General features: G+C 40.6%; 1 protein-coding gene across 1 annotated transcript in view; it reads left to right on the top strand.

The window, feature by feature from the left end:
* The window catches only part of ADGB (androglobin), a 206,294-nt gene that overhangs the window by 111,929 nt on the left and 78,483 nt on the right, over positions 1 to 15,882 (top strand). The window contains exon 19 of the mRNA XM_018557360.1: positions 5,087 to 5,150. Coding sequence (XP_018412862.1) covers positions 5,087 to 5,150 — 64 coding nt within the window. The remainder of the gene's footprint in view (positions 1 to 5,086; positions 5,151 to 15,882) is intronic.

The raw sequence follows: 15,882 nt of genomic DNA on the forward strand, positions 1-15,882 counted from the left end.
GTTTAATTCTACACAGGTGATTCTATCTGCTTTTTTAGGTTATAGGGGGGTCAATTTAATTTTTTTTAAGTTCATTTGTTTTTAAACTGATTTTTTTTTAGTCATTTATAGTAAAGCCACTGCTCTGGCTCATTCACGTGTGTATATGTGTATATATTTGTATATTTCTGCTGGATCTGTCGATCTCTGCTTTTTTAGTAGGAGGTAAAAACATGAAAAGAAGCCTAAAGCTCCTCCTGTTGGCTGAAAGCGAGAATATTAAATATGCATATACAATAATTTATAATTACTCAATTAAAAAAGTTTTTTTTTTTAGCCCTAACCATAAAAGCAAAAAAAGTAGAGAAAAAAAAAGGAGGTATCCATTCCTGACTTCTACTTCTAAAAAATGTAATATCCTGGCCATCATCTGATTATCAGATAATATGGCTTAAATTTTTCAGTCACTGGCCTGGAAAAAGTAAAGAGATAAAAATGTAGACTTTTTCTAACGATAATTTGCTGCATGCTTGTTCCCTCTGTGCCTTAGAAGTAGAAGCCAAACACAACTAATGCTGGGCACACACCTTACAACCATCGCAAGACTTTTGAAGGTTGTGAGGTAATTAAAAAAACGTATGATCTGCCTATCTTGGACAGGCAGATCGTACTTGCGATGATCGCAAGCCACGCCCCCCTGAGGGGCAGGCTTCCGATGACCGCAATGGCGAACGGGCAGTGTGCGCTTGCACACACCGGCCCGTCTGGCTTTTATCTTACGAACATGCTACACACCCGCCGAACATCGTACGATGCTCGGCGGGTTTTCGAACATGTTCGTAAGATAAAAGTCGTGCGACCTTACAGTAGTAGAGGTCGCACGGCTTCCACACACCTTACGATAATCGTACGATCGCGGGATTTCCTGCGATTATCGTACGATTATCGCAAGGTGTGTGGGCACCTTAAAGCTGGCTATACACCTTACAATTTATCTGCATATTTTCTGTGGTCAGATGGAAAAGGTGCAACAGATTCCTCCATCTACACTTAACTGTGTGAATGGAGTAATCTCCACCTGGGCCAATCTGTTGCACCTTTTCCATCTGACCACAGAAAATCTGCAGATAAATTGTAAGGTGTATGGGCACCTTTAGGCATTACAATTTCTCATACAAGGATGCCAGCAGTGGCAGGCCACGTGTTTTTCTCATAACAGGTGTTCTCTAAAAAATTACATCCCTGCTTTTTATTATCCAGTATCCAACCACGGGTCTTACTTATTAAAGGTATCCAATATCCAACAAGGGTCCTTACTTATTAAAGGGAGTATGCACAGTAATGTGCATAGCTTTCATTTTCTAACTGCACAAAAGAAATAAAATCTGAATATTGTTCGGCTATTATAAGAAATCCCTCAGCTTTTCATATTTTTTTTGGTTTTGAAAATCAACACCCCAAATTAAAAAAAATAAAAATAAAAAAAGAACACATTTCATAACTGAGAAAGTTTTCTTCATGGTAAGTTTTGATGGCAGCACACACTTATGAAATCCTGTTAATTTTTCTGTCACTACTGCACTATAACTAAAATATTAATTAAAACATTGTGAGAAAATAATGTGTGATGCTAGCTGAAATGAAGAAAAATAGCATCTTTCACCTTTTTCTGAAGAATGCTAACAATGTGAAATAATCTGTTTAATTAAACAACACAAGTGCTGTATCTCTCTTTGGTTTTATTACTTATTTCATGTTCAAGTTTTTCATCTGCCTTACACAAAAAGAAAAGAAATGACCTGGAATGTTGCCTGCCCTGAGGCTCACTGGAAATAATACATGTTACATTTAAGTATTTTATAAGTAAATGGTAACTAGAACAAAGCATTAATCTTCTTACTAAATTCACAGTCGGGAAATATTTTGTATTAACTTCTGCTTAATGGGGAGCTGGAATGAATCAGCCATGTGGTATCTATTTTAGGGTCCTCATAAAGTCCCAAGCTTAGGTATAGTATATCATTGTCAAATGTAGCATATGTTGCAAAAAACAAAAACCGCCCTTGCAGGATCAATGCAACTATGATGCAAGTTACGGATCCATAATAATATTGTCATTTCTGAACACCTGTCAGGTTGGAGTTGTTGATTTATTATTATTATTAATAATTTGCACTGGTGTGTTGCGGCAAAGCTCAGTAAAGCGAGTGTACAACCCTTGTTTAACATTTGTTACTGCAACATGTGGCAATAGACCTGCCCTATGTGTGTTGTGTTGTGGTGCCATTTAGCCCTTTATTACAAAACAGTAGGGATGCACAGATACCATTTTTTCAAGACCGAGTACCGATACTTTTCTTCAAGTACTCACCGATATTAATAACTGATACTTTTTTTTAGTGTCATGTGACAGTTTTCCTAAAACAATACAGACTAATGGATTTAGGACAGTGGAGGAGCGCCAGGGCCCGGACGCACCTGCAGCTGCTGCGACCCTGGTAGTCCTGCCACTGACTCCAAGCTGTAGAGGGATTATCCCAGCAATACATTATATAGCAGTGCAGAATACCACCAGCTATAGAGGACTACAAATCCCAGAAATCCATTGTACTGCATTGCAGAATAATACCAGCTATAGAGGACTACAAATCTCTGCAATACATTATACAGGAAGGCAGAATACCACCAGCTATAGAGGACTATAAATCCCAGCAATACATTACACAGCAATGCAGAATAATATGAAGCTACATACTCTTTGTTGGTCACCAGGGCTGTGCGGGGTCTGACTTTAGTTGTGCTGCGTCTCAGGAAGGCGTAGAGTTAGTGAGGGTTAAATCAGGCACAATAGGAAAGATAGACCAATTAGGGCAAAAGGGAGTTAGCAGAAGGTAATGCCTGGCAACAGGACACAGATAGACTAAGCTATGGGCCTACAGCCCAAATACAGGAGCCAGTAACCAATAGGGAGCCAGGAGGAGGAGCCCAGAGTGTGTGTGTTGCCTGGGCTACTACTGAATACATTAGCATACAGCAGGGATTCCTCCATCCATGCTATTTAGTGGGATAGGGGAATTGATGGATTTCTCTTGTTTAGCCAATGGGGCTAAACGAGAGATATTGAAAGAGTGCTTGGCTATCTTAAAGGCTAAGTTCACCTTTTGCAAAAATTAAAGAAAATGCTTGTTTATTAAAGGAGAACTATGAGGTGAGTGATTTTCACTCAACCTCATAGTTAGAGCCGACCTGTGACAATGAAACTGTCACACGTCGGCTCAATAGATCGGGAAGTGAGCGAACACATAGTGTCACTCGCTCACTTCTCCATCCTGTCCCTGCAGAGAGCCGTGACTGTCACTCACGGCTCCCTGCAGGGATTCCCCCCTCCCCGCTTTGATCCTCCAGTGCTGACTGGTGGAACGGACGGGGGAGGGGGCGGATACAGCTAGCTTTGCCTCTAGATAGGCAGAGCCAGCTGTCAATCACGCAGCTGGGTGGATCTCGACAGTAATGTCGGTATCCGTCCCGGCTGTGGCGGTCTACTGAGCTTTGGGTCACGGGAGGACGCTAGTTTGTGTCCTCCTGTGACCCTGAGGAGAACTATGGGGAAAAACACTTACCCAATAGTTCTCCTTTAATATCAAAAAATATGCTTTTTTTATTTTTGCATTCAAGCCTGGAAAGCATTGCAACTGTGATCACTGGATCATGGTGGCAAAGCTCAGGCTTCTGCAGTTTCTACCCAAACTGAAGCCTCAGTACGGAGTTTCAGTTTAAATTTCCCTCACAAATGACGAAGCACGGTCACCTAACCACATTGACCAATGAGAAGTCTTCTTAAAGCTTTCCTTCCTTCTTTCTCTCTTTCTTAGCAAGAAGCGCTTCTCATTGGTCAGCATGGTCACGTGACTGTGCTGACCAATGAGTGCTCGCCATTTGCAAGCAAAATTTAAACTGAAACTCCATACCACAGTACGGAGCTTCAGTTTGGGAGGAAACTACAGAAGCCTGATCTTTGCACCCGTGATCCAGTGATCACAGTTGCAATGTGTTCCAGGCTTGAATAAAAAACTAAAAAAATTAAATTTTTTTTAATATGATTAAATATGCATTTCTTTATTTTGTGCAAAAGGTGAACTTAGCCTTTAAGTCACCTAGGCCTAGGCCAGAGGAGCCTAGTATTTCACTTTGCTCCTAGGGGGTAAACAGAGCTGATGTGTAAAGCTTTTCTGTCTTGTGTATAATTGATGCTTAGGGTATCCTAAAATCAAAACCCAAAGATATTTTTTATATACATTTTTTACTTTAATGTAAGCCTGCCCCACAATTTATTTTTGTACTGCATTAAACATACTGAAAGTAGCAAAACACACAGCACATTTAGCACTACATTATATATTAGATTAGTATTAGTGATTTGCATATTAGGCAGATTTCCTTAATCATATATAAGAGTTAACTAAAAAGGAGTATTCCTCTCCCCTGGTTTTTACTTGTGTTATGTGCTGGACCTGGAGAAGAGGGGGTGGATCAGGTTGTTCTGGGGATTAATATAAATAACCCAGACCTCTGTCCACATTAATTTTAATAATACATTGAATCAAGTGCTTCACCTTGCATTTAACTATGAGTCACTCGGCTCAAAATGCTTTAAACTACAAGAAAAACATAAATTAACCTCTCTGATGACTTTGGGAAGCACTTCCTTTTTCTATCTACCCTAGGTTTCATATATATATATATATATATATGCATGTGTATATCAGTATTCAGGAAATGTAATAAATTGCTCTTTTAGATAAAGCAATTTGCAGATTCGGCAGTGATAACGTTTTAGCTCTCCCTGTCAGTAGCTTCAAGAGGAAGTCATATAATTGGCACTTTTAAGTATTAAGACTTTCATATTTATTCATGCGTGGATTCTGACAGTATGCTGCTTATTTAATATGAAGGAGTCCTAATTCTGTAACTGCATTCCAAATAGTGTTTGCAACATTAGCAGGTTTTGTATGAGACAAGCTGAATTAAATATTCAGAGGAATTTACTTGACCTTACAAAATGATCTCACATTGAAAATGTTATTTTTTTTTTGTGTTCAATTTGCAGGACATTGTATATCTTCCACAAGCCAAACACGTACCTCTATACATTCCAGAAATCAGATCTCAAGGTAAATGTTTTTGATGGGCATGCAGGATATAATCTCTGAAGACTAGAGAAAAGTGCAATGTATCAGATGGTAACTTTAATTTGCTAGAGCCTGTTAAGTTGCTAGAGACAGTGGGTCCATGGTATGACCTCTCAGCTTTCATAAATAAGCCACAATTAATTGACAGTAATGTCTATTACATCAGAAATGCTTTGTCTGATATTGAGTGATTAAAGTCCTGTGGAGGTCAATTTACTTCCAGTGGGGGTCATGTTAGTTAAATCAATTGATGGGTCTTCAGGTGAGTTTAGAAATTAGGGTCTAGCATTTACTTAAAATGCACAATGTGCAGGAAATCTGGGCATGTGCTTATGTTAAATAAGTTATGACATGACAGCAGTCTGTTTTTAGTAACATGGCAGGACAGCAATGTTTAACATCACCTGTAACTTGAGATCAATATTTATCAAGTTTTTTTTGCCAGTGGCTCCTAACAGTGATGAGCTGTTGTACTCCATGTACAAATCCTGGTAGGTTCATGTGGGAGGTTCTGCAAACTCTTCAAAAATTCTGCAATTCGTGAACCCCACTAAAGTTAAGAAAAAAAAATGTTGCACTAAGGTCCCTGCCTGTTGTTGTTTTTTATTGGTGTTGTAACAAGGACACTCCACTGTAGTCCAGGTAAGTCAAGGAAAACGCAGTTTATTGAAAGGGCAAACACAAAATAGCTTGCTACAGCAACATAAGACAGCTAAGGGCTCACCAATCCTCGAGTCGTCCCATACACTCGCGGTGTCCCAGTCTTTTAATAAGTCTCTCTTGCAGCACTGCTGCTCTGGCCTCAATCTTCAGGGCCACTGTCTGGTTCCTCCAGACAACGGCAATAACATGCCAATACTCCCAATATGGTTCACAAACCCGCAGCTCCCTGCTGCACTGGCCTCCACACTGACTCCAGGGTGGAGCTCTCCTGACTCACAGGTGGGGGCCCTGAACACATCCCAGCACACACTTCAAGAGGGATGTACACAGGTGCACAATCAGGTGCTGGTCACCACCAAAGCATGGACCCAGGAATGGAGATTTCCTCCCACCCAGAGCTCTAAGAAATCTCTTGGCTCCAGGATCCCAACTATGATTCAGAAAACCCGGAAAGAACTGAAAAGGCTGTTCTCTCCTGGTACCAGTAATGTCTTCCTGGAGCCACTCAGCCCCTCTGGCTGAGAACCCTGGGTGACTTTGAGGCCACCTAACACCGTGGTATTGCCTCACAATGCCACAGTGTGGGGTCCCCCAACACCATACCAAGCCCTTATCCTTGATGAATGTTTTGTATGGATTTTAAGGGGGAACCCCTTGCAAAAAAGAACAAAATAGGTTTGATTCCCCCCAAATCCACACCAGAACCAATATCTAGACCTTTAAAATAAGGGGATTTTATAAAAAAAAGTCTGGTCTCTTTTTGTACATTGTAGTCTTTACCCTTTATGAAAGATACCCCAATGCAAATAAGCCCCCCTGCCCTTACCTAGTGGTTGTGGGGGAGAGGCCCTTGACCCCATCGGCGGGGACCCCTGAAAAAGCACCCTCCCAATGCCGAGGGCATGTAGCCTGAATGGCGCAGGGAGAGGGAAAGGAGCTCACTCGTCCCTCCCCTTTCCTGCCCTGCCAGGCCAGTGCCCGGATTAAAGGTCTGGTTGGAAATTTTAGGGGAGACCCAATGTTTTTATTTTTACATTTTTTGGTGGTGGGGTTCCCCGTTAAAATACCTTCCAGATCTAAAAGACCTAGTATGACTTTTTGGGGGAACCCACACACTTTGTTTCTTATTTTTTAACTCAGGGTTCCCTCTTAACATTCCTACCAGACCTAAAGGGTCTGGTATCAATGAGAAGGGGAACCCCACACTTTTTAAAACTATTTGTTTACATTTACATACGGTCAGCTTCGGCAGACTGCTCTCCCCGTTTCGGCTGTATCTTCGGCTCGGCTGAGCCGAACGCATATGCCTCGGCTCGGCTGAGCGCTTCGGCTGCTGTACGGGCTATTGTGAATAGCCCATACAGCAGACCTTTGGTTTGGCTGAACTGAAAGGCTCCAGTGGCCGAAGTGAGCCAAAGGATTACCCAAACCTAAGGCTACGTCCTTCGGTTCCTTTGTGAATAACCCCCCTAGATCGATCTTCATTCAAACAGTGCCCACAGATAAAGGCAATATACTTGAACAAACAGCACATCAAACTGACATGGTAAATCAACCCCGCTGTATTCATTTTCATAATCTAAATGATCAAAAATTCTGAATTGGCTTGCAAAAAAGTATTTACACCCCTGCAATTTCCACCATGTCAAATCTATGAATTTAGGTTCATCTGTTCCAGATTAGGTGCCAAAAATTGCAACCTGCTTAGGGAATATGCATATGGAGTCACTCTTATTTAAAGCTTAACTCCAGACAAATCTGAACCTCCTCTATGTTTCCTTCACTTTATGTTGAAGTAAGCTCACAATCAACTTTTTATTGACCTTTTTCTGTTAGGATGATTTTCATGATTTTTCGCTCTGTGATGTCATCACAGGGTTCCTAAACAATAGAATGAAATAGCTGCTGGGAGGAAGGATTTGCTGGGTGCCCTTCTTGTCCATTTAGAAATGCAATGCAATCCTACAGCTCCCACGGGCCCTTGGGGCAGGCACTTGGAAGAAGGAGACAGTGCTGCAAGAGGTGTGTGTGCGCGGGATAACAAAGGTGTTAATAACTCCATTGTCATTACCCATGTATATTAGCCAGCAGCACCAATCTGAGAATAGAGGCAGGCTGGGTAAGGGAGGGGTAAAGGCAGGAGTGATCCTTCTCTTTCTATCCTCTACTACCAGTAATGAGACTGTACGTGGCCACAACCACCATCTGTAGCAATAGCACTTCAACGAAAGAGAGCATTAACCTGTGTAAATTTGAGACATTCTCCTGTGTAAATTTGAGAAATTTGAGACATTACACCTGTGTAAATTTGAGACATTCCCCTGTGCTGCAAGAGGTGTGTGTGCGGGATAATAAAGGTGTTAATAACTCCATTTGTCATTACCCATGTATATTAGCCAGCAGCACCAATCTGAGAATAGACTGTACGTGGCCACAACCACTATCTGTAGCAATAGCACTTTAACGAAAGAGAGCATTAACCTGTGTAAATTTGAGACATTATCCTTTGTTGTGTCTGCACTACAACAGCACAGCTACACATTCTAAATTGAAGCAGGTTTAGGCAGGGAGAGGTGATGCTGCAGTCAGTGGAAGAGGAGGTTAGAACTCTTTTGAGTGCTAATGCTGACTTGCAGGTTTAGAGTGGTGATGGGGGCTAGAAGGCATTAGCAGTGACAGGAGTTCTTAACTCCCCTGTAACTGTGTAACTGCTCACAGCACAATAATATGTGACAAACTTCAGCTCCTTTGTTTTATGCCTACAGTCTGACAGTGCAGGCTCATTACTAGTGTATATTCTAGTGTAGACATGTGCTTGAGATGGGAGAGGGTTTGCTGTGGGTAGTGACACAGGAATTCAGAACTCACACACACAGAACTCCCCTGTCATTGCCATTGTCATTGATTATTATCCTGTAGAATTGTTGTATGCTGGTGTGTAGGCATGGGGTGGACAGAGCTAGGCAGCAGTGGGCAGAGCAGGGCAGGGCTGAACACAGACCGGGGGGCAAAAGACACACTTTGTCTTAGGGCAGGAGTGGGCAACTCTGGCCTTCCAGCTGTGCTTTTATCTACAAATCCCAACATGCCTCTGCCTCTGGGAGTCATACCTGTAACTGCCAGTCTTGCAATGCCTCATGGGACTTGTAGTTCCACAACAACTGGAGAGCCAGAGTTGCCCACCCCTGCCTTAGGGTGAAAAATTACTTAGTTTACCGTGACATCATCATCCTTTGCTGCATGAGCAAGCTTACAAGCAGCTGTGGCAAAGCACAGTACCCAGTTACATTCAGTTGTAGTCACTGTAGTAAAACTGTGACATTCAGCCATCAGTAAAGTGCCCACATATCCACAAGAAGTTCATACAAAAAAAAAAACTACAGGAACTCCAGGGAGCAGCAAGAGAAAATATGAACAAAATAAGGGGAAACATTTTATTTTTTAACAAAAAAAAATGTGTGATCCTGTTTCACTTACAGTGTTCTCGAAGCTAAGTTTTCTTTTTGAGGGATGAATTTTACTTTAGCATTTCATTGAAATAAAATTAGTAAAGGTAAGTAGAAGGCTTAGATGAACAAAACTCTTTCCATCTGTTGAGTGAATACAATAGCATAGCATGAAAGGGCTATAAATAACAAAATAGTTTGAATTATTGATTCAAGGTGATGAAGGACAGGATAAGAGGACAAACCCAAGAGTGAAAACAGTGTTGCTCAGGAGACTTTGTCAAACTTTTAGTCTTTAATCGCTTATGTTGACACAAAGTCTTCACAGAATTAATTATTTAGTGTAAAGTAGGCTCTTACTGCTAATTGTATATGCAATTTTAAGTATGTAGTTAACACCTTCAGACACTTACAATAATTACATATGATGAAGAGCATTTTCAAAATTATCATCTGTGCACAGATTGTAAAACATAAATGCAGCATCAGTAAGTAACAATACTTTATATTCTAATATATCCTGCTTGACCTTGGGCAATTTTATAATGTAATGTTACAGGAGGCAAAAGGTAAAGATCCTGTAAATGCTGCAATCTTTAAGAATGTATGTGAGGTTTTGTTTTTCCTAGCTATGGATTATCCAATATGGATCATTTATCATTTAAAATATTTTTTTTCTTTATTTTGACAAAATTTTAAACAGGAAATTCACTTAAAGGAGAACTATGAGGCGAGTCAAAATCACTCAGCCTCATAGTTCTAGCTGACCTGCGACAATGAAACTGTCACACGTCGGCTCAATAGATCGGGAAGTGAGCAAACACATACCGTCGCTCGCTCACTTCTCGATCTATCCCTGCAGAGAGCTGTGACTGTCACTCCCCGCAGGGATCCCCCTCCCCTGTCCGATCCTCCAGCGCTGACTGGTGGAATGGACTGGGGAGGGGGCTGGCACAGCTGGCTCTGCCTCTAGATAGGCAGAGCCAGCTGTCAATGCCGCAGCTGGGTATATCTCGACAGTAATGTCGGGATACGTCCCGGCTGCGGCATCTGAGCTTAGGGTGCCGGGAGGACGCTAGTTTTTGTCCTCCCGTTAACCTTAGGAGAGCTATGGGGAAAAGCCCTGACCCCATAGTTCTCCTTATATGTTTTTGGTAATGCCATCTCTTCCCATTTACCTTTGCACTGTTCCTCCAATCTAAATATTATTGCCATACATTTTTGTTCACTCGTCCAACTATTCTAGTGGAATGTAAGCGATGGCATGACAAAATGTAAAAATGTCACCAGCACACCAAATCCTTTTAGAATAGCAAGAAGTTCATTTATTGAAGTTCCTTGTCACATGAACAATGTTTATGTGACAAGGAACTTCAATAAATGAACTTCTTGCTATTCTAAAAGGATTTGGTGTGCTCGTAACATTTCTACATTTTCCCGCATAAACAGTGCCTCGTAATCACCAGCGATCATGGATATATATATATATATATTGAACACACACACATTAACCACTTGCTAACGGGGTAGTAAACCCACTTCCTGTCCAGGCCATTTTTCAGTATTCAGCGCTGCAGTACTTTGACTGACATTTATTCCGTCATGCAACGCTGTACTAAAATTAATTCTATACCATTTTTTGGGGACACAGCTTTCTTTTGGTGCTATTTAATCATCACTGATCATGCTAGTTAATCCTCACGTCATTTCTTACTATATTAAGAAAAAAATACTGAAAATTTTGGGGGAAAAAAACTGTTTCTCCTATATCAAATTATGAAACATTTATTATTACCCAATTTTTTTGTAAAATATAAAAGACGGGGTCATGTCGGGTAAATAGACACCAAACATGTCAAGCCTTAAAATTGTGCGCTCCCGCGAAACCTAACAAAACTACAATACCCAAAATTGGCCATGGGCGACGCTTTAAAAGCTTTTACCGCTCATCAATTTAGTGTTATCAGTGATTGATGGCCCTAAAATTATTGCTCTCACTCCGATGTTCACAGACATATGTAACATGTGTAGCACAATTGTTGTTTTTGCGCATTGGCACATCTGATGCGTATTTACGTTTATATGTGCGTATACGTGGGGGTGAGAGACTTAACAATTTTTGTTTGTTTTAAAAAAAAATGTTATGTGACTTTTATTTTTTTTAAACTTTTTTATTTTGTTTTAACACTTAATGTTATTGCTATCACAGAGGGGGCTAACAATCCCACTATGTGATAGCACAGGCACGCTGACAGGTCCTCTTTATGGAGACATTAGAGGTCTCTAAGACCCCTAATGTCACCTGGGGACCCCCAAAGAAGCTGATGGAGCAGAGATCTGCTCCATCAGCTTCTTCCCTGTGGCTATAGCAGCCAGATGACTGACAAGTGAATGCATTCACAGTACGGCGGAAGATCAGCAAGGAGGAAGATGCTGACCTCCCTCCCATGGGGGCGGCAGCGGCACTGCAGGAGGGGGAGGGGCGACCAGCCACAACTGTAATGTAGTCCATCACGGTAGAGAGCTTTTGGAGCGGTGATTACTTTACAAAACACACAGGGATCATGAAGAACAAAAGTAGCCACCCTCCAGTAGGAAGGACAGTGTCAGCGCCAATTCAGAGATGATTTGAAAATCTACAGCCAAGTGATACACAAATAAGATACATTGTTGTTCATAGTTAATGCTCTGCCCTCTCCTCTTCATCTCCCTACATAACCTTTTATGGGGAGGAGCAAAGGGGAATACTATAGTGGCACTTGAGTGATAGTGCTCAGCGGCAGACTCAGGGCTTTTGGATATGTACACAAGGGAGGCTTTCACCAGTAAATAAAATGCATAAAATTAATTAAATGCACATACTGTATACTGTAATGGAAAATGAATGGTCTGGTGACAGGGTACCTTTAAAGCGACCCTGTGCAAGACTATGGTTCTCCAAGCATTAACATATTTTTAGCAAGCAGTAAACTTTAAGTAAGCTTTAAAACAAGCCATCCTTGACCTTGGTAGCAGCAAGCACTGTGGAGCAATTCATCCTCAAAGTTCACAGCACATGCAGTGAAGTGATTGTTTACGCCAGCTTAGCATCCCCCTGCTCCCCCTCCTAGCAGTGACTCAGCAGCATTCCAGCCTTCCAATCTCTAAACATAGAGCCGGTGCTCTTGGAAGGGGAGCTGAGCGAACTGATATTCGAAAAAAAAAACCCACAATTCAGCGCTTCTGCTGTGACCTTTGAGGATGATTTATAACCATTATGTAAATGCTTGAATGTCCATAGCCTGACTACAGTTACAAATTAAACGTTTGTGGTTCTGTTCATTTTCCCCAGTTTCCTTTCATTGCAGCAAAATGGCACAGTGACCCAGAGACAGCTTTCTGACTGGTTTAAGCCAATGACAAGAACTAATATATAGGAATTCCTATAAAGGGAACATGGTGTAGGGTACAGCCACTCACTGATTATTTAAGGGAGATGCAGGGTTTGTCAGTGGCATCAGCTTGTGTTTATAATAATACAGGGGTACTAGTATCATTTGTTTTCATGGAATGTCAGAGATTTTAATTGCAAGATCTTGCGGTTCCTGATATCTAAAAAAAAAAAACATTACTAAAGCATTGTCTTTCTCATCTCCTACCTGGTAAAACTTCCTTTTTGAATAAACCTCAGTGATACCAATCATAAAACTCATCATACACTATCCTTCATTAGAAGCATTATTATAATGCACAACAATACCTTATAAGTGTGAAATAAAACCTGTAACTCAAGGTGAAGAACAAGCCAGAATGTACAGTATTTAATGTATACTTCTTAATGTTTTTTATTCTTCTCCCTTTTAAATCTGATCTAAACTTTGACTTGTATGTTTACCAGGCAGTCCAAAACCCCATAAAAGAAGTATTTCTAGGTGACTTTAATGCCACCTTAACAAATGATAGTGACAGGTTAACAACCGTGTGCCCTCAAGTAAGATGCAATGCTGGTCATTAATGTGGAAAGATTTCAATAAACATGTTTATTCCTAACCTTCAAAGACATATGCTTCTGAAAATATTGGACCCAGCTGGCATTATCACTATGCTGAATAACTCATCCATCATCTTCTGTATACAAGATAATGGTTTAGAAAGGTTGAACAATACTAAAGAGAAAATATTGATAGTACCTACTAGTACATTTCCTTTGTTATTGAATGCATTAGCAAATCTCTGAAAGGGAAATCCTTCAGTCACCTACCTATAAATCAGACAATTTTATTCTACCAGGCACAAAAAAACTTGAATAAGGTGGCATGGTCATTGTATTTGTTTTTTTTTATTTCACAAATAAACAAATTCAACATCAACTAAAAATTGTATGATACAAATCTACTTAAAAACATGAGTCCCATGGATTAATCTTTGTAGAACAAGTTTATACATGGACATCTGATATTTCCCCCCTTACTTTGTTTGTGTTTATCATGCATAGCAGTGATTGGTTATCGTGAGCATATTATGTATGATGTTTGGTGCTAGCTTACTTTTCTTAAAGTGACATTAAACCCTCAGATTTGTTAACATAAAACAATACTGTAATGTGTGCCTTACTGTAATCCATGGTTGTTTCCCTTCTCTTTGCTGCTCTTCCTTTTAAATCTGTATCTGTTCTCATGCTGGGCAGAACTTCTGTTTTGCAGCAGATTGCCTTGTCTCAGGAATGGATATATGGTGTCTGTGTATAGGTTTGTAACCTGAGCCAGCACTACAGGAAGAGGCACTCAGCTGCAAAGGGAAGTTCTGCCCAAGCATGAGAAGAGAAGACAAGTAAAAACATTTTAAAAAATAAAGTAAAAAAAACTAAAATGAAAAAAGTTTAAAAAAGTATTAAATAAAGTAAAAAATAAAAAAATAAAGTTAAATGAACTAAAATTAAGAATAAAAAAAATAAAAAAGTTTAAATAAATAAAAACACAGCCTCCTGAGACCCACAGCCTCCTAAAGCCTCACACAGCCATCAATTTTCCATTACAGTTGTGCCTCATGTTTAAGTTTCCCCTAAGGTAGAGGTGTCAAACTCAAATACACAGTGGGCCAAAATTTTAAAAATGGTCCAAGTCGAGGGCCAGGCTGGTTCACACAGGATAATACCGTGGTCTATACAGTACACTGAGTGGCCAGATTATTATGACCACCCCATCAGTACTTCGATGGGCCACCTTTTGCCTTCAATACTGCGGCGATTCTTCTTGGCATTGACTCCACGAGATGTTGAAAGGTGATGCGAGGAATCTGACACCATGCCTGATGAATAGCACTGTCCAGTTCTGTGAGATTTGATGGTTGTGGAACCAGCTGCCTGATGGCTCTTTCAACTTCGTCCCACAAATGCTCAATTGGATTGAGATCTGGTGATTGTCGGGGCCACCTAAGCAAGGTAAAGTCTCCCTCATGTTATTGAAACCACTTCTGCACAATAGGAGCACCGTGGCATGGCGCATTGTCTTGCTGGAAGAAGCCATCTCCATTGGGATACGCCATCAACATGATCAGCAACGATACTTTGGTATGTTGTGCTATTCAGACGTTGTTCCACGTGAATTAAAGGGCCCAAATAATGCCAGGAATACATGCCCCAAACCATAACATGCCCCCACCAGCGTGAAGGGTTGTACTCATGCATGTGGGGTGCATGCTTTCATGTTGTTTCCGCCAAATTCTCACTCTGCCATCTGCATGATGCAACTGGAAACGTGATTCATCGGACCACATTACTTTTTTCCAATGCTCGACTGTCCAATTCTTGTGTTCCTGCGCGAATTGGAGACGTTTTATTTTGTTAACTCCAGACAGCAAAGGTGTTCAAACAGGCCTTCGGCTTCCATATCCCATACGATGCAGTGGATCCCTGATTAAGATCTGCAGTAATTTGATGCACACATTGCCCTTCTGCTGTCTTGTACCAGTCTTGCCACTCTCTGTTCTGCCCTAACATTGACTAGTCGCTGACGGCCACAATTCGCACGTTCAGACCCAGATTTTCGGCTGACAGTCCAGTCTTTAAACACTTTAACAACAGCTGCTCTTGAACATTTAAACGAATTCTGCTGATTTGCTGATATTCGCTCCATGGCTCCGAGCGCCAACAATCATCCCATGTTCAAAGGCTGTTAAATCGCGTTGTTTACCCATATCTTCAGAAAAAAATCACTTCTACTGTCGTGGTAAACAACCTGCTTCCCTATTTATAATGGTCTGGCCCTCTAGCAACTTCAGCGCGAAATTATAGCTAATTTGCCTAAAAACGTCAGGTGGTCATAATAATCTGGCCACTCAGTGTATATGACACAGTATAATACAGCGGCATATACAGTATATCACACAATATAATAACAAAGCCTGTACTTTTAATTATTAAAAAGCATGATACATAATTACAATAAAGCATTTTTTTTAAACTTTTTTATTTACTTTCCCTTTTAAGAAATAAATATTTAAATAATAAAAGCCAAAAACAGACATTAAATAGTACATTTACAACAAAATAATTTACTTACGAAAAAGATTTTCCATCTGGAAGATCATCAATTAGAGATGTTTTAAAAAATTGTTTTATCTCTATT

The sequence above is a fragment of the Nanorana parkeri genome, unplaced genomic scaffold, assembly GCF_000935625.1.
Source record: "Nanorana parkeri isolate BGI_ZX_2015 unplaced genomic scaffold, ASM93562v1 scaffold281, whole genome shotgun sequence".
NCBI classification, from domain to species: Eukaryota; Metazoa; Chordata; class Amphibia; order Anura; family Dicroglossidae; genus Nanorana; species Nanorana parkeri.